Below are 22,489 nucleotides of genomic sequence, written 5' to 3'. Positions count from 1 at the left end.
GCCTCTGCTACAATCAGGGTTGCCACCTTCAACTGATGGCAAACCCGGAGGGGGGAAAAACTTCCCTTACTTGGCGGCGTCTCCCGACATCCTGCTGCAACTCCCCCTCCAGCGCGTTGCCTTGACAACGGAACGCTAAGTGATGTCATGACGCGACGCGGTGTGACGTTGCTACAGCAATGTGACGCCACATAGCGTCATGACATTACCTAGCGTTCCGTTGGCGCACAGCCATGTTCAGTGCAGTTGGAGGGGGAAGAATGCCGGAGACGTGGACGCCGCCCCCCCCCCCCCCCCACGGAGATTGACGGGCTAAACCCGTAGCCCGGAGGAAAGTACCTGAAACCCAGAGTCTCTGGGTGAAACCCGGAGCGATGGCAACCCTGGCACCAATAAACAACTGAATACATGGTGTTAGAGGTGAAGCGGTTATCCATTATCAATCTCCGATGCTTAATATGGCAAACCATGCCATTATCCCTGTTTGGGGGTTATCTTTGCTCCCTAACAAACAGGGCAGGAGCTGAGGCCCTCGTGATAATCCATCTAATGCAATGAATACATGAATAATTACCATTTATTATCATTTTTATACACTTTTAGGCCCAACAAGCCCTCCCACTCCCTATGTATGTCTTTAGTAGACCATATACGGGTGTTTCCTACAAAGTCTGACAGTCCCAAGCAGTCAGGGCCCCTTTCTCTCCCATCCTGTGACACCCTACAGGGCCCCTTTCTCTCCCATCCTGTGACACCCTGCAGGGCCCCTTTCTCTCCCATCCTGTGACACCCTGCAGGGCCCCTTCCCCTCCCAATCTGGGACACCCTGCAGAGCCCCTTTCTCTCCCATTCTGTGACACCCATGCAGGGCCCCTTTCTCTCCCATTCTGTGACACTCTGCAGGGCCCCTTTCTCTCCCATCCTGTGACACCCTGCCGGGCCCCTTCCCCTCCCAATCTGGGACACCCTGCAGAGCCCCTTTCTCTCCCATTCTGTGACACGCATGCAGGGCCCCTTTCTCTCCCATCCTGTGACACCCTGCAGGACCCCTTTCTCTCCCATTCTGTGACACGCATGCAGGGCCCCTTTCTCTCCCATTCTGTGACACCCTGCAGGACCCCTTTCTCTCCCATTCTGTGACACCCTGCAGGACCCCTTTCTCTCCCATTCTGTGATACCCTGCAGTGCCCCTTCCTCTCCCAATCTGGGACACCCTGCAGGACCCCTTCCTCTCCCATTCTGGGACACCGTGCAGGGACCCTTTCTCTCCCACCCTGGAAGGGGGGACTTTATTGGGGCTTTTGCCCAAATCCAACATGGCCGCCGCGGCGCCTGCCCAGGCGGTTACCATGGAGATAGAGGCTGGCACTGTGCCCCGGAAGCGGAAGTGACGAGAGACAGCAGTGATGGCGGCTCCCTTTGCGATGCTGTCCCCGGTGTCCCGGCTTTTGCGGGCCGGGCTCGGGCTGGTAACCCGGGGAGGAGTGACCCAGAGCCGGGGCCTACGCGAGTGTGAGTGCGGGGAGAGAGGGGAGCGAGAGCCGGGGCCTGCGGGAGTGTGAGTGCGGGGAGAGAGAGCCGGGGCCTGCGGGAGTGTGAGTGCGGGGGGAGAGAGAGGAGCGAGAGCCGGGGCCTGCGGGAGTGTGAGTGCGGGGGGGAGAGAGAGGAGCGAGAGCCGGGGCCTCCGGGAGTGTGAGTGGGGGGGAGAGAGGCGTGAGAGCCGGGGCCTGCGCTAGTGTGAGTGCGGGGAGAGAGGACCGAGAGCCGGGGCCTGTGTGAGTGCGGGGAGAGAGGGGAGAGAGAGCCGGGGCCTGCGCTAGTGTGAGTGCGGGGGGAGATAGGGGAGCGAGAGCCGGGGCCTGCGGGAGTGTGAGTGCGGGGAGAGAGCTGGGGCCTGCGGGAGTGTGATTGCGGGGAGAGAGCCGGGGCCTGCGGGAGTGTGAGTGCGGGGAGAGAGCCGGGGCCTGCGGGAGTGTGAGTGCGGGGAGAGAGCCGGGGCCTGCGGGAGTGTGAGTGCGGGGAGAGAGCCGGGGCCTGCGGGAGTGTGAGTGCGGGGAGAGAGCCGGGGCCTGCGGGAGTGTGAGTGCGGGGAGAGAGCCGGGGCCTGCGGGAGTGAGTGCGGGGAGAGAGTTGGGGCCTGTGTGAGTGCGGGGAGAGAGCCTGGGAGAGAGCCGGGGCCTGCGGGAGTGTGAGTGCGGGGAGAGAGCCGGGGCCTACGGGAGTGTGAGTGCGGGGAGAGAGCCGGGGCCTGCGGGAGTGTGAGTGGGGGGGAGAGAGGCGTGAGAGCCGGGGCCTGCGCTAGTGTGAGTGCGGGGAGAGAGGACCGAGAGCCGGGGCCTGTGTGAGTGCGGGGAGAGAGAGCCGGGGCCTGCGCTAGTGTGAGTGCGGGGGGAGATAGGGAAGCGAGAGCCGGGGCCTGCGAGAGTGTGAGTGCGGGGAGAGAGCCAGGGCCTGCGGGAGTGTGAGTGCGGGGAGAGAGCCGGGGCCTGCGCTAGTGTGAGTACGGGGGGAGATAGGGGAGCGAGAGCCGGGGCCTGCGAGAGTGTGAGTGCGGGGAGAGAGCCAGGGCCTGCGGGAGTGTGAGTGCGGGGAGAGAGCCGGGGCCTGCGGGAGTGTGATTGCGGGGAGAGAGCCGGGGCCTGCGGGAGTGTGAGTGCGGGGAGAGAGCCGGGGCCTGCGGGAGTGTGAGTGCGGGGAGAGAGCCGGGGCCTGCTGGAGTGTGTGCGGGGAGAGAGCCGGGGCCTGCGGGAGTGAGTGCGGGGAGAGAGTTGGGGCCTGTGTGAGTGCGGGGAGAGAGCCTGGGAGAGAGCCGGGGCCTGCGGGAGTGTGAGTGCGAGGAGAGAGCCGGGGCCTGCGGGAGTGTGAGTGCGGGGGGAGAGAGAGCCGGGGTCTGCGCAAGTGTGAGTGGGGAGAGAGATCCGGGGTTTGCACGAGTGAGTGCGGGGGAGAAAACCGGGGTCAGTGTGAGTGTGGGGAGAGAGAGCTGGGGCCAGTGTGAGTGTGGGTGTCACGGTAGACCAGAACTTTTAACACCAAAATTACCCGGATTCTTTGAGCAAAGCGAGAGATAAAATAAATTGTGATTTATTTACAGAATTAACACACACAGCTTAGTTTACAAAAACAACGAAAATACACTTACTGGAATGGGGTAAAACAAAATCTTGTTCCCAAAACGAAATGTTGCAAAACAAAGTCTCTAGGAGCAATTTCCCAGGAGCGGGAGTTGCTCGCGAAAAGAGCCTGAAACAGTCCTGGGTCAGCAGCGCAACTTGCAACCGCTCAGTCTTGGCAGGGTGACATCTTGCCAGGATGGCTTGTTGAAGTTCTCTTCCCCTACCAAGCAAGCTAACAAATGGTTTAACACCTCCATATCCTGGATTGCCTTTGAAGATTAGAGGGTGGAGTAGCCACTCTGTCTCCCATGCAAATGGATTTTTACCCCTACTGAACATTACTGTAACTTAACATATAACTCTCGCCACCTTATACCTGGTGAGAGATGTACTGAACCCCACACTGGATTCTGGGGTTTGTGGGCATATACCGGGGTACCGTGGTTGTGATTCATTCCCCTGCCCGTTCTTACTATTCAGGTCTGTGCGGAAGCAGGGAGTTTTGGTGATAAACTGCTTTCTATGGAGGATTTTATCCGATAGTCTATGTTTCTCAGGAATCTGGGGTGATTCCTGAGTACATGTTTCGGGGTAACCCGCAACACTGGCCCCCTTCTATCCAAACACACCCTGATAACATTTTACCGTAAAATCACCCCTGAAACTCACGCCCTGCACCTCACTGCTGGTTGGCACTCCTGGAACAGTAAAAATACACATACATCTTTACTACAAATGCAGTTACATGCCATGATTGGGTTGAAGAGCTGACAATCACAATTCCCCATATTGCTCAGGGGCACCCAGCCGGGCATAATACCTTTATTATTGGCCTGGGTATCCCCTCACCGTCACAGTGTGGGGAGAGAGCCGGGGCCTGTGCGAGTGTGAGTGCAGCCTGCGCGAGTGCGGGGAGAGCCGTGGCCTGCGCGAGTGTGAGTGTGGGGTGAGGCCGAGGTCTGCGCGAGTGCGGGGTGAGAGGGAGAGAGAGCCAGGATCTGCGCGAGTGTGAGTTTGGGGAGAGCTGGGGTTTGCGTGAGTGAGTGCAGGGAGAGAGAGCTGATGTCTGCATGAGTGTGAGGAGAGGGAGAGCCGGGATCTGCGCGAGCATGAGGGCGGGGAAAGAGGGAAGAAGAACCGGGGTCTGCGAGAGTGAGTGAGTGCGGGGAGAGAGAGTCGGGGTCAGTGTGAGTGCGGGGAGAGAGTCGGAGTCTGCGTGAGTGTGAGTGCGGGGTGAGAGGGAGAGAGAGCCAGGATCTGCGCAAGTGTGAGTTTGGGGAGAGCTGGGGTTTGCGTGAGTGAGTGCAGGGAGAGAGAGCTGATGTCTGCATGAGTGTGAGGAGAAGGAGAGCCGGGGTCTGCGCGAGTGTGAGTGCGGGGAGAGAGCCGGGGTCTGCGCGAGTGTGAGTGCGGGGAGAGAGCGCAGGGGTCTGTGTGAGTGTGGGGAGTGAGGGAGAGGGAGAGAGAGTTGGGGTCTGCGCGAGTGTGAGTGAGAGGGAGCAAGAGTCGGGGTCTGCGTGAGTGCCGGGAGAGGGGGAGAGAGCTGGGGTTTGCGCGAGTGTGGGGGGAGAGAGCCGGGGTCAGTGTGAGTGAGGTGAGTGAGTGAGGTGAGTGTGAGTGAGTGAGTGAGGGAAGGAGAGAGGCACCCAGGGAGAGAGAGACACGGCGGCGAGAGAGGGACACAGGGGGAAGGGGGCGGGGGAGACACAGAGAGAGAGAATAGAGATATGTAGTGACACATAGTATAGTGGCATAAATATATATTTGTCACTGGGTCACTTTGTGTGTTTGTGTGTGTATATATATATATATATATTCAATCTCTATATCTCTATATCTCACACACTGTCTCCCCTGCATGCCTTGTCCCTCAGTCAGTATATGTATTGTGTGTTACAGTCGTTGTGTATCCTGTTTGTCTTATGTCACTGTGTGTGTGTAACTGGTTGTCCATGTGTGTTTTACTGTATCACTTTGTGCGTCACTGATTCATTGTGTGTTTGACCTTTAGAGCCATCCAGGTACATAACGCTTTACAGCAGTAATACATGTGATTATAATATTATAACACATAATGGGAATAAGCGCTTCAGACATAAAATATTAAAGAGTCCCTGCCCCAAAGAGCTTACAGTCCAATTGTTAGTGGGGAGAATTTACAGAGAATTTAGAGACTGGGGTGTTCTGGTAAGTGTGTCTGCTAGGGGCCCAGGTCCATGCATATGAGGTGTATAGTATCAGCCAGCGGAGCAGCTACCAATATGCTTTGTGAAAGAGGTGTGTTTTAAGATGGGTCTTAAAGGTGGAGATAGAGGTTGCTATTGAGGTGAAGGGCATTCCAGGGGTGTGGGGCAGTGAGTGAACGAGGTTTAAGGTGGGAGAGGGCTTTAGATACAAAAGGGGTAGACAGAAAAACATCCTTGAGCAGAACACAGGTGTATAGTGAGAAATTAGGGCTGAGATGTAAGGAGAGGCAGAACAATGTATTTTCTTTGAGAGAAGGAGAGTTGATACAGAGTTCAATAGGAAGCCAGGAGTGGTATTTCAGCAGAAGAGATGCTGAGACAGATTTAGGTAGCCACGTTTAGGATAGATTGTAGGGGAGACAGGAGAGAGGCAGGAAGGCCGGACAGTAGAAAGTTACAATAGTCAAGACGGGAGAGAATGAGGGCCTGAGTTAGGCCTGCGTTGGTGTTAGCAGTTGAGTGACGGAAGAAAGGGTGTATCTTTGCAATGTTAAGGAGGAAATAACAGGTTTTTGCTATAGTGTGAATGTGAGGGAGGAATTGGATGTGACACCTAGGCAGCGTGCTTGCGATGCTGGGTGTGTGATAGTCCTGCCAACAGTAAGACTGGGGCCATGGTGCCTTCGCCCGTGCGGAGGCGTGTGCGGCCGTGACGTCACCCACTTGAAGCGGGTGTGTTTTTCGTCCATGGTACGAGCGCCGTCCGTGGGCGTGTCTAGGGCCGTGCAGTGACGTCAAAGAACTGATTCGCCCTCATTGGGCGAACTGCTCCCTTGACCGGCCTGTCGCGCCAAGAAATCAGTTTTACTTGCGCAACGTGCACCGCCTGCACGCCGCATGGACGCGAACACTGCCTTAGGCCTCGATCAAACAGGCTGCTACACGGGCGCACGTTTGCGCATCCGCGTGTGCGAGCCTCTGTCTGGTGGGCGATGTGTGAACATCCCCAGCAGACAGAATGACGCGATTGGGGGCGTAACTTAAAAAAAGTGTGTGTTTGTGATTGGCTGGCGAAGTACACGTGACGCGGCTGCTGCTTGAATGAAAGCTTGAGTTGTCGCCGCGACAACGCTGCACTTCGCCGCGACAACGCTGCACTTTGCCGCGACAACGCTGCACTTCGCCGCGACAACGCTGCACTTCGCCGCCGGGGGTCGTTTTCTGTTTGAAAACACCCACAGAAGACAGTGAATGAGTGACGAACGTGCGTCGCATCGCGTTCTGTCTGAGTGAGGCCTACAGGCAGTCTGTTCGCTCCGGGTGCGGACGCCTGCGTACGGTCTGCGGCACCATGGCCTCAGCCTAATGTAGAATGGGGCTGTAGGACCGGGCTTGGGAGGAGGTGTCAGGATTTCCGTCTTTAACATGTTAAGTTTGTGTTGGCGGAGAGACATTCTGAGACTTTGGTCTGTACATCAGGTGTACGATCAGGGGTAGAAAGGTAACTTTGTGTCATCAGCATAGAGGTGATATGTGAACCCAAGAGATGTGATAAGGTCATCTAGACTGTGTGAAGAGCTCCCAGGACAGACCACTGGGACCTCCACAGAGAGAGATTGACAGAGGTGGAGGAGGTGTTACCAAATGAGACACTGACAGTACGATGAGAGATGTAAGAGGAAATCCAGGATATAGCTCTGTTATAGATACGAAATGTATGGAGGATGTGAAGGGAGAAGAGGGTATTCTACCGTATCGAAGGCTGCAGAGTGGTCAGGTAATATGAGCAGAGTGTAATGACCTCTGTCTTTGGCAGCATGGAGGTCATTAGTTATTTTAGCGAGGGCTGTTTCAGTGGAGTGAGCGTTGGGAAGCCAGATTGTAGAGGGTCTAGGTGAGAAAAGGGAGCAAGCGAGAGAATACAAGGCGTTTAAGGAGTTTAGAGGGAAACAGGGCGATAGTTAGACAGGTAGGATCAAGCTTGCTGTTTCTGAGTAAGGGTATAACTGTTGCGTGCTTGAAGAAGGAGGGAAAGGTAGCAGAGTATTGGGAGGGGTTGAATAGTGTGTGTGTGTATGTATATTAGAGAAGGTTTGAGGAGATGGGAGGGAATAGGGTCGAGGGCAAGTGGTAGATAGTGAGGAAGTGATCAGCAGTGACACATGCTCCTTCCTCTGTGTCAGGAAATAGTCTAGGAAGTCAGGAACAGAGTTTGGGGCAGATACATTAAGTTCCGGGATGCGTTAGCGCAGGGGTGCTCAAACTGGGGGGTGCGAGATTTTCTGCGGGGGGGGGGGGCCGTTACAGAGGTCCTGCGCTCTCCCCCGCAGCATTGAAATTAAATGCCGGGGAAGCGGCGAAGGCCTCTGTAAACTGCACTTACCTTGGCTCCGGCGGCTTCTCAGACGCGTCGCCATGGCAACGTGGCGTCAAATGACGCGCGAGTTCATGTGACGTCACGTTGCCGGAGCCGAGGTAAGAGGAGGGCGGCGCAGAGAGATGGGAACTGCCTGCTGTGGGGCGCAGGGAAAAGGTTTGCGCTCCCCTGTGCTACCCCGTAGCAGTGCTTCCTGAACCTGCACCTTTATGTGGCAGTGGATTGTGCTGTTACCGGACTGTGTTTACACATGTTACTGTTTCATTTAACATTCATGTCATTTTGTCACAATTTGTCAGGGTAAAACTGTGTGTATAATTGTGTCCCTGTGCAGTCCTGTCTGCTTAGCTTCACAACCCCTTTATATACACGATGGGCAGCAGTCATATAAACGCTGTCTTCCTTAGTCCAAACTAACTAATCAAAGATAAACACAAAGTTCAGCAGCCACATGTCAGCCCTGCTCAGCGTGAACATCTCACTGTGTGTGTACACTGCACATGTTAGCCCTGCTCAGCGTGAACATCTCACTGTGTGTGTACACTGCACATGTCAGCCCTGCTCAGCGTGAACATCTCACTGTGTGTGTACACTGCACATGTCAGCCCTGCTCAGCGTGAACATCTCACTGTGTGTGTACACTGCACATGTCAGCCCTGCTCAGCGTGAACATCTCACTGTGTGTGTACATTGCACATGTTAGCCCTGCTCAGCGTGAACATCTCACTGTGTGTGTACACTGCACATGTTAGCCCTGCTCAGCGTGAACATCTCACTGTGTGTGTACATTGCACATGTCAGCCCTGCTCAGCGTGAACATCTCACTGTGTGTGTACACTGCACATGTTAGCCCTGCTCAGCGTGAACATCTCACTGTGTGTGTACAATGCACATGTCAGCCCTGCTCAGCGTGAACATCTCACTGTGTGTACATTGCACATGTCAGCCCTGCTCAGCGGGAACATCTCACTGTGTGTGTACACTGCACATGTCAGCCCTGCTCAGCGTGAACATCTCACTGTGTGTGTACACTGCACATGTTAGCCCTGCTCAGCGTGAACATCTCACTGTGTGTGTACACTGCACGTGTCAGCCCTGCTCAGCGTGAACATCTCACTGTGTGTGTACATTGCACATGTCAGCCCTGCTCAGCGTGAACATCTCACTGTGTGTGTACATTGCACATGTCAGCCCTGCTCAGCGTGAACATCTCACTGTGTGTGTACACTGCACATGTCAGCCCTGCTCAGCGGGAACATCTCACTGTGTGTGTACATTGCACATGTCAGCCCTGCTCAGCGTGAACATCTCACTGTGTGTGTACACTGCACATGTCAGCCCTGCTCAGCGTGAACATCTCACTGTGTGTGTACACTGCACATGTCAGCCCTGCTCAGCGTGAACATCTCACTGTGTGTGTACACTGCACATGTCAGCCCTGCTCAGCGTGAACATCTCACTGTGTGTGTACATTGCACATGTTAGCCCTGCTCAGCGTGAACATCTCACTGTGTGTGTACACTGCACATGTTAGCCCTGCTCAGCGTGAACATCTCACTGTGTGTGTACACTGCACATGTTAGCCCTGCTCAGCGTGAACATCTCACTGTGTGTGTACACTGCACATGTTAGCCCTGCTCAGCGTGAACATCTCACTGTGTGTGTACACTGCACATGTTAGCCCTGCTCAGCGTGAACATCTCACTGTGTGTGTACACTGCACATGTCAGCCCTGCTCAGCGTGAACATCTCACTGTGTGTGTACACTGCACGTGTCAGCCCTGCTCAGCGTGAACATCTCACTGTGTGTGTACATTGCACATGTCAGCCCTGCTCAGCGTGAACATCTCACTGTGTGTGTACATTGCACATGTCAGCCCTGCTCAGCGTGAACATCTCACTGTGTGTGTACACTGCACATGTTAGCCCTGCTCAGCGTGAACATCTCACTGTGTGTGTACACTGCACGTGTCAGCCCTGCTCAGCGTGAACATCTCACTGTGTGTGTGTACATTGCACATGTTAGCCCTGCTCAGCGTGAACATCTCACTGTGTGTGTACACTGCACATGTCAGCCCTGCTCAGCGTGAACATCTCACTGTGTGTGTACACTGCACATGTCAACCCTGCTCAGCGTGAACATCTCACTGTGTGTGTACACTGCACATGTTAGCCCTGCTCAGCGTGAACATCTCACTGTGTGTGTACACTGCACATGTTAGCCCTGCTCAGCGTGAACATCTCACTGTGTGTGTACATTGCACATGTCAGCCCTGCTCAGCGTGAACATCTCACTGTGTGTGTACACTGCACATGTCAGCCATGCTCAGCGTGAACATCTCACTGTGTGTGTACACTGCACATGTTAGCCCTGCTCAGCGGGAACATCTCACTGTGTGTGTACACTGCACATGTTAGCCCTGCTCAGCGTGAACATCTCACTGTGTGTGTACACTGCACATGTTAGCCCTGCTCAGCGTGAACATCTCACTGTGTGTGTACACTGCACATGTCAGCCCTGCTCAGCGTGAACATCTCACTGTGTGTGTACACTGCACATGTCAGCCCTGCTCAGCGGGAACATCTCACTGTGTGTGTACATTGCACATGTCAGCCATGCTCAGCGTGAACATCTCACTGTGTGTGTACACTGCACATGTTAGCCCTGCTCAGCGGGAACATCTCACTGTGTGTGTACACTGCACATGTCAGCCCTGCTCAGCGTGAACATCTCACTGTGTGTGTACATTGCACATGTCAGCCCTGCTCAGCGCGAACATCTCACTGTGTGTGTACACTGCACATGTTAGCCCTGCTCAGCGTGAACATCTCACTGTGTGTGTACACTGCACATGTTAGCCCTGCTCAGCGTGAACATCTCACTGTGTGTGTACACTGCACATGTTAGCCCTGCTCAGCGTGAACATCTCACTGTGTGTGTACACTGCACATGTCAGCCATGCTCAGCGTGAACATCTCACTGTGTGTGTACACTGCACATGTTAGCCCTGCTCAGCGGGAACATCTCACTGTGTGTGTACACTGCACATGTTAGCCCTGCTCAGCGTGAACATCTCACTGTGTGTGTACACTGCACATGTCAGCCATGCTCAGCGTGAACATCTCACTGTGTGTGTACACTGCACATGTTAGCCCTGCTCAGCGGGAACATCTCACTGTGTGTGTACACTGCACATGTTAGCCCTGCTCAGCGTGAACATCTCACTGTGTGTGTACATTGCACATGTCAGCCCTGCTCAGCGCGAACATCTCACTGTGTGTGTACACTGCACATGTTAGCCCTGCTCAGCGTGAACATCTCACTGTGTGTGTACACTGCACATGTCAGCCATGCTCAGCGTGAACATCTCACTGTGTGTGTACACTGCACATGTTAGCCCTGCTCAGCGGGAACATCTCACTGTGTGTGTACACTGCACATGTCAGCCCTGCTCAGCGTGAACATCTCACTGTGTGTGTACATTGCACATGTCAGCCCTGCTCAGCGCGAACATCTCACTGTGTGTGTACACTGCACATGTCAGCCCTGCTCAGCGTGAACATCTCACTGTGTGTGTACACTGCACATGTTAGCCCTGCTCAGCGTGAACATCTCACTGTGTGTGTGTACATTGCACATGTCAGCCCTGCTCAGCGGGAACATCTCACTGTGTGTGTACACTGCACATGTTAACCCTGCTCAGCGGGAACATCTCACTGTGTGTGTACATTGCACATGTTAGCCCTGCTCAGCGTGAACATCTCACTGTGTGTGTACACTGCACATGTTAGCCCTGCTCAGCGCGAACATCTCACTGTGTGTGTACATTGCACATGTTAGCCCTGCTCAGCGCGAACATCTCACTGTGTGTGTACATTGCACATGTCAGCCCTGCTCAGCGTGAACATCTCACTGTGTGTGTACACTGCACATGTTAGCCCTGCTCAGCGTGAACATCTCACTGTGTGTGTACATTGCACATGTCAGCCCTGCTCAGCGTGAACATCTCACTGTGTGTGTACACTGCACATGTTAGCCCTGCTCAGCGTGAACATCTCACTGTGTGTGTACATTGCACATGTCAGCCCTGCTCAGCGTGAACATCTCACTGTGTGTGTACATTGCACGTGTTAGCCCTGCTCAGCGTGAACATCTCACTGTGTGTGTACACTGCACATGTTAGCCCTGCTCAGCGTGAACATCTCACTGTGTGTGTACATTGCACATGTCAGCCCTGCTCAGCACGAACATCTCACTGTGTGTGTACACTGCACATGTTAGCCCTGCTCAGCGTGAACATCTCACTGTGTGTGTACACTGCACATGTTAGCCCTGCTCAGCGTGAACATCTCACTGTGTGTGTACATTGCACATGTCAGCCCTGCTCAGCGTGAACATCTCACTGTGTGTGTACATTGCACATGTCAGCCCTGCTCAGCGCGAACATCTCACTGTGTGTGTACACTGCACATGTTAGCCCTGCTCAGCGTGAACATCTCACTGTGTGTGTACATTGCACATGTCAGCCCTGCTCAGCGTGAACATCTCACTGTGTGTGTACACTGCACATGTCAGCCCTGCTTAGCGTGAACATCTCACTGTGTGTGTACATTGCACATGTCAGCCCTGCTCAGCGTGAACATCTCACTGTGTGTGTACACTGCACATGTTAGCCCTGCTCAGCGTGAACATCTCACTGTGTGTGTACACTGCACATGTTAGCCCTGCTCAGCGTGAACATCTCACTGTGTGTGTACACTGCACATGTCAGCCCTGCTCAGCGTGAACATCTCACTGTGTGTGTACACTGCACATGTTAACCCTGCTCAGCGGGAACATCTCACTGTGTGTGTACACTGCACATGTTAGCCCTGCTCAGCGTGAACATCTCACTGTGTGTGTACACTGCACATGTCAGCCCTGCTCAGCGCGAACATCTCACTGTGTGTGTACACTGCACATGTTAACCCTGCTCAGCGTGAACATCTCACTGTGTGTGTACACTGCACATGTTAGCCCTGCTCAGCGTGAACATCTCACTGTGTGTGTACATTGCACATGTTAGCCCTGCTCAGCGTGAACATCTCACTGTGTGTGTACACTGCACATGTTAGCCCTGCTCAGCGTGAACATCTCACTGTGTGTTGTGACAAACGGCTTACTCCGGGGCTCCGTCGTTTGTCCGGGACTGTTTAGAACACGGTCTTTTAGGGTAGGTTAAATGATGAGGCGTCACGTACTGTTCCTTTAAACAGGCTATGCCTGGTTTATTCAGTCCCAGGCACTGAGACTGCCACAGTGCATACAACAGAAAACAGATCAAAACAAAAGCTGCTCACCTGAGCGATAACTTAACTTAGATATCCCTGACTCAGGGTTGGAAGTGGCTTTTCCACTCCCAACAACAAAACACGGTACTTTTGCAGTCTTACACAAATGAACAGAAAGATTGAACCTGTTTGGGGAAGAGGCTTCTCCCCTCTGTAGTTCAGCAGCCTTCCAGCCTCCTGGCTCTTGTGGAGAGACCAGAGCAAACAGGAAATCAGTCTTACATACCTGATTCCTAATTAGCATGACAGGTGACAGAAATCAGGCAGCAGACAAACTCTGGTCTGGATCTCTCATCCCTCAGTTCCAGCGCTTGCCAAACTGTGGGATGGAGTGTATGTATTATAAGGCTGCACTCCCAGGCCAAACAGGATAGAAACTGTCTAGTATCCTGGGAGCCCTATATACGGAATTTATTACCATCCCCTGGTTTCTGTCACATATCCTCCCCCCCAGCTCAGACCTCGAGGGATGAGCGACCATGGATATTAGGGAGTGCATCCTTGACAACCCGTCAGCATTGCCATGTTTGTGCCCTGACCTGTGTTCCACAGAAAATTTAAAGGGTTGTAGGCTTAGGAACCACCTGGTCACTCTAGCATTCTTTTCCCTGTTTTGACACATCCAGGTAAGAGGTGCATGATCTGTGACCAACCGGAATTTTCTCCCCAACAGATAGTATTTGAGCGTCTCTACAGCCCACTTTATTGCGAGACACTCTTTCTCTACTATGGAGTAATTTTTCTCCTGGGGATTTAGTTTCCTACTTAAATAAAGGATGGGGTGCTCCTCACCTTGAGACTCCTGGGAGAGTACCGCCCCCAGCCCTACCTCAGATGCGTCGGTTTGGACTACGAACTCTTTGGAGAAGTCAGGTGTGACCAACACTGGTTGGGCACAGAGAGCTTCTTTCAGGCTTCTAAAGGCCTGTTCGGTTTCGGGGGACCACTTTACCATTAGCGGTCCTCTTGCTTTTGTGAGGTCAGTTAGTGGGGTTGCCTTAGTTGCAAAATTGGGAATAAACCTTCTATAGTACCCAATTAACCCCAAAAAGGTCCTTACTTGTTTTTTTGTAACTGGCCTTGGCCAATTTTGTATCGCCTCCACTTTGAGTGTTTGGGGTTTGAGTAAACCTCTGCCAATAGAATATCCCAGATACTTGGCCTCCTCCAGACCAATAGTGCATTTAGCGGGGTTAGCAGTTAGTCCAGCAGACCGGACTGCGTCAAGCACAGCTTGGACCTTTGGAAGGTGGGATTGCCAATCTTCACTATGGATTACCACATCATCCAGGTAGGCGGCAGCATACCGAGCATGTGGTTTTAAAATTTTATCCATCATTCTTTGGAATGTGGCGGGAGCTCCATGTAAGCCAAAAGGCAACACCTTATACTGAAAGAGGCCGTCTGGGGTTGAGAAGGCTGTCTTTTCTTTTGCCCTTTCTGTGAGGGGAACCTGCCAGTACCCTTTTGTTAGGTCTAGGGTTGTGAGATATCGGGCTTTGCCCAGTCTCTCTACAAGTTCATCTACCCTGGGCATAGGATAAGTATCAAATTTTGACACCGCGTTTAGTTTCCGGTAGTCATTACAAAACCTTGTTGTACCATCTGGCTTTGGGACTAAGACTATAGGGCTGTTCCACCCACTTTGGGATTCCTCAATTACACCTAGTTTTAGCATTTTTTTAACCTCTAAACTTATAGCCTTTCTTTTGGCCTCTGGGATTCGGTACGGTTTAAGGTTAACTCGGACCCCTGGTTCAGAGACTAGGTCATGTTCAATTACGCTAGTTCGACCTGGCCGTATAGAGAAGATTTCTTTGTTTCTTCTCACTAAATTCTGAACCTCTCGTTTCTGATGAACAGACAGGGTTTCAGCTATGCTAACCTCTGGGTCAGTTTCTTGATTCTCTGACGGACCTGGGGGTACTAGGGTTAACAAGACTTCTCTATCTTTCCAGGGCTTGAGTAGGTTTATATGGTATATTTGCTCAGGTTTCCTCCTACCTGGCTGTCTTACCTTATAATTTACTTCTCCCACTCTTTCCAAGACCTCATATGGCCCATGCCATTTAGCAAGGAATTTACTCTCCACGGTGGGAACCAGAACTAGTACCCTATCACCTGGAGAAAAAATTCTGACCCTAGCACCCTTATTATATGTATTCCTCTGTGCTTCTTGAGCTTTCTCCATGTGTTCCCTCACTATGGGTAGGACTGCAGCAATGCGGTCCTGCATCTGGGCAACATGCTCTATTACACTTCTGTAAGGGGTAACCTCGTGTTCCCAAGTCTCTTTGGCTATATCCAGTAAACCCCTTGGGTGTCGGCCATACAATAGTTCAAACGGGGAGAAGCCTGTGGATGATTGGGGAACTTCCCTAATGGCAAATAACAGGTACGGTAACAAACAATCCCAGTTTTTCCCATCTTTATCAACCGCCCGCCGTAACATGCTCTTTAAGGTTTTATTGAACCTTTCCACTAAACCATCTGTTTGTGGATGATAGACTGAGGTTCTGAGATGCTTGATTTTTAGGAGTTTACATAGCTCTTTCGTTACTTGGGACATAAATGGTGTTCCCTGGTCAGATAGAATCTCTTTAGGAATCCCGACCCGGGAAAACAGAACTACTAACTCTTTTGCTATGTTTTTAGCTGAGGTGCTACGTAGGGGAACTGCCTCCGGATATCGGGTGGCATAATCTAATATTACCAATATATGCTGATGTCCCCTAGCAGACTTTATTAGGGGTCCTACTAGATCCATAGCAATCCGGTCAAATGGTACCTCTATTATGGGAAGGGGTACCAATGGGCTGCGGTACGCCTTGAACGGGGCGGTGATCTGACATTCTGGGCATGAGGAACAATAATTCGTAATTTCTGCCAGAACCCCAGGCCAATAGAAGCTTCGGAGAACCTTTTCTTTTGTCTTTTCCACCCCTAGGTGTCCCCCCAATGGATGACTATGTGCGAGGTGTAATACCACGTTACGGAATGTCCGTGGTACCAACAATTGTTTAGTTGTAACTGATTTCCTTTTATCAACCCGATATACTAGGTCGTTCTCTACCTCGAAGTAGGGGTAAGCAAGTGACCTATCTGGTTGGCCAGGAGTACTATTCTGGTCCCGTATATTTCCCCTTGCTACCGCTAATGTGGGGTCCTCCCACTGGGCCTTCTTAAAACTCCCAGGACTGACCTCTAGGTCAGCGAGGGTCTTATCCGGTTCTGGGGTGGTAAGTGTCTGCTCAACATCTTGATTTGGGGTATTCCCTACCAAAGTAGTGATGGGGAAGGGAATTTTACAGCACTCCTCCTTTTCCCCCTTCTTATTTGGGCCCTCGTCAACCTCCAGTTCTGAAAAAGGGAAAGGATTTGTTTCTTCTAATACTTCGTTATGGTCCGCTATTGAACTCTGGGCGCTATTCTGAGCGGGGGACCACATTTTTAGAAAATGGGGAAAGTCGGTCCCTATTAACACATCATGTGCCAGTTTGGGTACAATACCCACCTTGAAATCTAAAGAACCAAACTCTGTTTCAAAAAAAACATCAACAGTGGAATATTCATGATTATCCCCATGTATACAACAAATTGCCACTCTTTGTGAACTGTTTCTCTGTTTCTTCTTAATGGGCAAGAGGTATTCGGACACTAGTGTGACCATGCTCCCAGAGTCAAGAAGTGCCCGAACCCTCTTACCATTAACCTTTACAAATGCCCACAGATGGTTATTCAAGGGGTCCTCTGGGCTAGGGCCCATACATTGGGACAACAGCGAATAAGGTTCCACGCTGTTGCATTGCATGGGCTCATCATTTAGTGGGCAGATTTTTGCTGTGTGGCCCCTCTCATGACAATTTACACATTTAGGTACATAGTCTGTGTCCCACTTAGAGCCTTTTCCCGGCTCCCCATGTTCGCTATTGCCCTTAGTGTGCGAACCACTGTTGCTTGTGCTGCGTGAAGGGGGTCGCCGCTCTTCAGCGCCCCTTAACCCCGGTACCCTTTTACCGTCTCTGGAAGAGTCCTGGAACCTCGGGTAGTGGGGTTGCTCCACGACTGTGGGTTGCGGGTGCTCTTCTGCTGCATTGTACCTTTCTACGAGGGCCACAAGCTCATCCGCATTGTGGGGGTCACTCCGACTGACCCAACGGCGTAAGGCAGAGGGAAGTTTCCTCAAGAACTGGTCCATGACCAACCGTTCCACGATGTGGCTGGCTGAGTTGATCTCGGGTTGTAGCCACTTCCGGGCGAGGTGGATGAGGTCATACATCTGGCTTCGGGTGGCTTTATCCATCGTGAAGGACCATGCGTGAAACCTTTGGGCGCGAACAGCCGTGGTTACGCCGAGGCGGGCGAGGATCTCGAACTTCAATTTTGCATAGACGTTTGCTTCGGCTGGCTCTAGATCAAAGTAAGCCTTCTGGGGTTCGCCGCTTAGGAAGGGTGCGATTAGACCAGCCCACTCAGCTTCTGGCCATCCCTCTCTCTGTGCCGTGCGTTCAAACGTGAGAAGATAGGCTTCCACATCATCCGAGGGCCCCATCTTCTGAAGGTAGTGGCTTGCCCTGGTCATTTTCGGAACTGGGGCTGCCTCTGCCAGTGGAAGGTTACTGATAGTCCCCCTCAGGATCTCGAGTTCCTGCTGTAAGCCCTGAGCGAACCGCTGTTGCTCCTCTCTCAGCAAGCGGTTTGTCTCTTGCTGGTTTGCATTCGCGTTTTGCAGGGCTTCATTCGTCTGTTGCTGGTTTGCATTCGCCTGTTGCTGGTTGGCATTAATCTCTTGCTGGGCTATTAGCAGCTGTTGCTGGGCTGCATTCGTCTGCTGCTGGTTTGCATTAGTTTCTTGCTGGGCTATTAACAGCTGTTGCTGGGTTTCATTCACGTCTTTCTGGGCAGCGACATTGCGTACCAGCGCACCCACCACGTCTTCCATCTTGTTTGCAGAGGATGAAAAAACTTTTTTTTTTTTTTTTTTTTTTTTTTTTTCTTTCAAAGTTCTTCAACCCGCAGACCCCCTAGTGCTCTGCCCGCATTCTCCACCATATGTGACAAACGGCTTACTCCGGGGCTCCGTCGTTTGTCCGGGACTGTTTAGAACACGGTCTTTTAGGGTAGGTTAAATGATGAGGCGTCACGTACTGTTCCTTTAAACAGGCTATGCCTGGTTTATTCAGTCCCAGGCACTGAGACTGCCACAGTGCATACAACAGAAAACAGATCAAAACAAAAGCTGCTCACCTGAGCGATAACTTAACTTAGATATCCCTGACTCAGGGTTGGAAGTGGCTTTTCCACTCCCAACAACAAAACACGGTACTTTTGCAGTCTTACACAAATGAACAGAAAGATTGAACCTGTTTGGGGAAGAGGCTTCTCCCCTCTGTAGTTCAGCAGCCTTCCAGCCTCCTGGCTCTTGTGGAGAGACCAGAGCAAACAGGAAATCAGTCTTACATACCTGATTCCTAATTAGCATGACAGGTGACAGAAATCAGGCAGCAGACAAACTCTGGTCTGGATCTCTCATCCCTCAGTTCCAGCGCTTGCCAAACTGTGGGATGGAGTGTATGTATTATAAGGCTGCACTCCCAGGCCAAACAGGATAGAAACTGTCTAGTATCCTGGGAGCCCTATATACGGAATTTATTACCATCCCCTGGTTTCTGTCACAGTGTGTACACTGCACATGTTAGCCCTGCTCAGCGCGAACATCTCACTGTGTGTGTACATTGCACATGTCAGCCCTGCTCAGCGTGAACATCTCACTGTGTGTGTACACTGCACATGTTAGCCCTGCTCAGCGTGAACATCTCACTGTGTGTGTACATTGCACATGTTAGCCCTGCTCAGCGCGAACATCTCACTGTGTGTGTACATTGCACATGTCAGCCCTGCTCAGCGTGAACATCTCACTGTGTGTGTACACTGCACATGTTAACCCTGCTCAGCGTGAACATCTCACTGTGTGTGTACACTGCACATGTCAGCCCTGCTCAGCGTGAACATCTCACTGTGTGTGTACACTGCACATGTTAGCCCTGCTCAGCGTGAACATCTCACTGTGTGTGTACATTGCACATGTTAGCCCTGCTCAGCGCGAACATCTCACTGTGTGTGTACATTGCACATGTCAGCCCTGCTCAGCGTGAACATCTCACTGTGTGTGTACACTGCACATGTTAACCCTGCTCAGCGTGAACATCTCACTGTGTGTGTACACTGCACATGTTAGCCCTGCTCAGCGTGAACATCTCACTGTGTGTGTACACTGCACATGTCAGCCCTGCTCAGCGTGAACATCTCACTGTGTGTGTACACTGCACATGTTAGCCCTGCTCAGCGCGAACATCTCACTGTGTGTGTACACTGCACATGTTAGCCCTGCTCAGCGTGAACATCTCACTGTGTGTGTACATTGCACATGTCAGCCCTGCTCAGCGTGAACATCTCACTGTGTGTGTACATTGCACATGTTAGCCCTGCTCAGCGCGAACATCTCACTGTGTGTGTACATTGCACATGTCAGCCCTGCTCAGCGTGAACATCTCACTGTGTGTGTACACTGCACATGTTAACCCTGCTCAGCGTGAACATCTCACTGTGTGTGTACACTGCACATGTTAGCCCTGCTCAGCGTGAACATCTCACTGTGTGTGTACACTGCACATGTTAGCCCTGCTCAGCGCGAACATCTCACTGTGTGTGTACATTGCACATGTTAGCCCTGCTCAGCGCGAACATCTCACTGTGTGTGTACATTGCACATGTCAGCCCTGCTCAGCGTGAACATCTCACTGTGTGTGTACAATGCACATGTCAGCCCTGCTCAGCGTGAACATCTCACTGTGTGTGTACATTGCACATGGGCTGATTTGACGTAACTGTTTTGAGTCCCTGATTTAGTGTTGATGGTTTGTCCTTAATTATTAAGAAGACATCTGGGTTTAGATTGCAAGAATCCCGGTGCAGAGCGTCTGCTCTCGGCGTGGTTGTCTTATTCAGTATGCTGTGAAGCCGGACACGGACAAGCAGCTTCAGTCTTTTCATTAAGTGCCTTTTAATAATAATAATAACTTTATTGCATATATAGCGCTTTTCTCCCAAAGGAACTCAAAGCGCGTCACCATTACAGTACAGCGCGCGGTACGCAGCACATAGGAATGTTACATAGACAGTCCCTGCCCCACAGAGCTTACACTCTGGTGCCAGCGGCACAGGGAGATAACGTGACTTCCCCAAGGTCACAAAGAGCAGACACGGGGGTAATACGTTATTATAACGTGGAACATAATCATGAACTGACCATGATTAAACTCCTTTTGTAGGGCCGTTTCTGCGTTAATAATTGTGCTTTAGATAATTGCTTATGCAGCACGGACCATGTAAAGAGCACTGTACGTGGAAGAATGCTGGGGGTTTCCCCGCAAGGCCACAGTGACAATTGGGAGAGTTAGAACACGTGGAGTGGATCCTGTAACATGGAGATCAATTCTCACATGCAGTAACTGCAGGCTTTGGGCTATATCTGCTAAGTGGTGTTACGCCTTAGCGCCATAACACAGCTTGTTATACCTGGCATTGTAAAACATTAATTCAGGAGCCAGGCCTGGGTTTTGGACTTCGTGTTTATCCTACCATATACAAGTTGTATGTTCACTTGTGTCGTCGATTTCTTCCAATTCCTGGTGTGGTTTGTGACTGTTTCAGTACCCCTCAATTTTGCAGTAAATATATCCCTTCTGCTTCTTAGTGTGTGTGTGTCTGTGTTTGTGTGTGTCTGTGTTTGTCTGTGTCTGTGTGTGTTCTCTCTATACTCGAGCTATCACACAGATGATATGACATGAATTCCTCTCTCGTTTCCCCACAGTGGTTGAAGTGAAGGAAGGGACGACGTCGGTGGTAAGTGTTTCCCGGGGTGTGTACTGTACGTATCTGATGTCGACCTGTCTAAACAGCAATGCTATCTATATTGGGGACTTTATTATCGCTGCGGTCGATATTCTTCCTGAAAGTAAACATGCTCCATTATAAATCAATACAAAGTATGACCACTCCCTCCCAGCCTTCCACCAGTCACTACCAGAGGGACACAGCAGCCTGTGGTAAGTACAGGCAGTTATAGCGGCAATGATTTCAGAAGAATTCTGTGTAACACGCTGCTCTTTGGACACCTATATAAGACTTCTATGCTATTTATGATAAAAAATATATTAAAAATATTTTCTATGTAGATACATCCTTATTGAAAAGGGAAGTGCACTTTTGTAAGTTAAAAACCAATTATACTCTGTATGCCGCTCAGGCTTTGATGGCTCAGCACAGCGTTAATGTGCTGGCCAGCATACAATATGTTAAAACCCTGTGCTGCCAGGGCAGTTGCACGGCTCTCCTGCAGTGAAGGGGTTAAGAACTCCAACGTTGGTTACATCAAACGGAGCACGGTCCGTCCCAATACAAGCCGTGTCACTAATAGGAAGTTACAGCGCAGACCTTGACTGGTATAAACACTGCGTCCTGTTCCAGGATCCAGCCCGAAGTGCAATAAAACTTTTTAATAAGCGTTAGGTAAGATTGGTTTCTTTCATCACGTGGAAAAAACCAGAGGTAATATGATGCATTTTAAATTGGATCAGCAAGTGGTTTACAGTGTACAATATTTAGAAAGTCGCAGGTTTCTTCCTCGGGTACAGACTGCAGCGAGATTTATATTCGTACAGTTTGCCGCGGTCCAGCTTTGCCGGCAAACCATGGTCTGAGAATGCCGGCCCATGTGAAAGTCCGGGTAAGGACTCCTGAGCCGTGGCAAATAGATTTCTGTTCCATGGCTCAGGGCAAGGTAAGTGGGTTACACCTGTTTCACCTGATTGAGCTGTTGATGCAATACAAGGTACTGTATCATACTTTCTGTTACTTTTTATAACAGCCGCCCCATATTCAGAGCCTGGCATGGGTGGGCATCTTTGGCTGATCAGGAGCCAGCATGTTTAATTTAGATTAAAAAAACAGCAAACCCTGCTAGAAAAAATGCACTTACAGGATAATAGCTAAAAAGCAGCAATTGATCAAGTTCTTTACTTTCTCCATAAGATGGTAACCCCTCTCCGTCTGGTCAACCAACTGTATACCTCCACGATAGGATTTGTATCCTCCAGCACAATGACCAGATCAGCTCAGAGCCCCGAGGAATAATATAGGAAAATACCCAATCATCGCACAAAGTACAAATATTTAATAAATGATAAAACATAAAACATATGCAAAGGATATCTCCACCGGAGTAACGCACACCCGCCGAAAATGCTAAAAAGCTAGAGACCCGGGGGGCGGGGGAGTGAGTGACCCGCACTCCCCTCACAGTATAGTCCTGCTCACCGGCACCTTTCGGTCCAAGGCCCTTCGGAGCGACGACCCGCGTTCTCCTCCGCTAGTCAGTCGGTGTATCCGGATCTCTTCTGCGTCACGTGAGATCCCCT

General features: G+C 51.4%; 1 protein-coding gene across 2 annotated transcripts in view; it reads left to right on the top strand.

Annotated features, from left to right (window-relative positions):
* Window positions 1-1,381: 1,381 nt before the first annotated feature.
* The window catches only part of MRPS18A (mitochondrial ribosomal protein S18A), an 85,498-nt gene continuing 64,390 nt past the window's right edge, over window positions 1,382-22,489 (top strand). For both annotated transcript variants that reach the window (XM_075598809.1, XM_075598808.1), the window contains exons 1-2: window positions 1,382-1,512; window positions 20,884-20,915. In XM_075598809.1, the coding sequence (XP_075454924.1) occupies window positions 1,407-1,512; window positions 20,884-20,915 (138 nt within the window). In that variant the 5' untranslated portion in view covers window positions 1,382-1,406. The remainder of the gene's footprint in view (window positions 1,513-20,883; window positions 20,916-22,489) is intronic.

Source organism: Ascaphus truei, chromosome 4, assembly GCF_040206685.1.
Source record: "Ascaphus truei isolate aAscTru1 chromosome 4, aAscTru1.hap1, whole genome shotgun sequence".
Taxonomy (NCBI): domain Eukaryota; kingdom Metazoa; phylum Chordata; class Amphibia; order Anura; family Ascaphidae; genus Ascaphus; species Ascaphus truei.
This window is presented reverse-complemented; position numbering and strand designations above follow the sequence as displayed.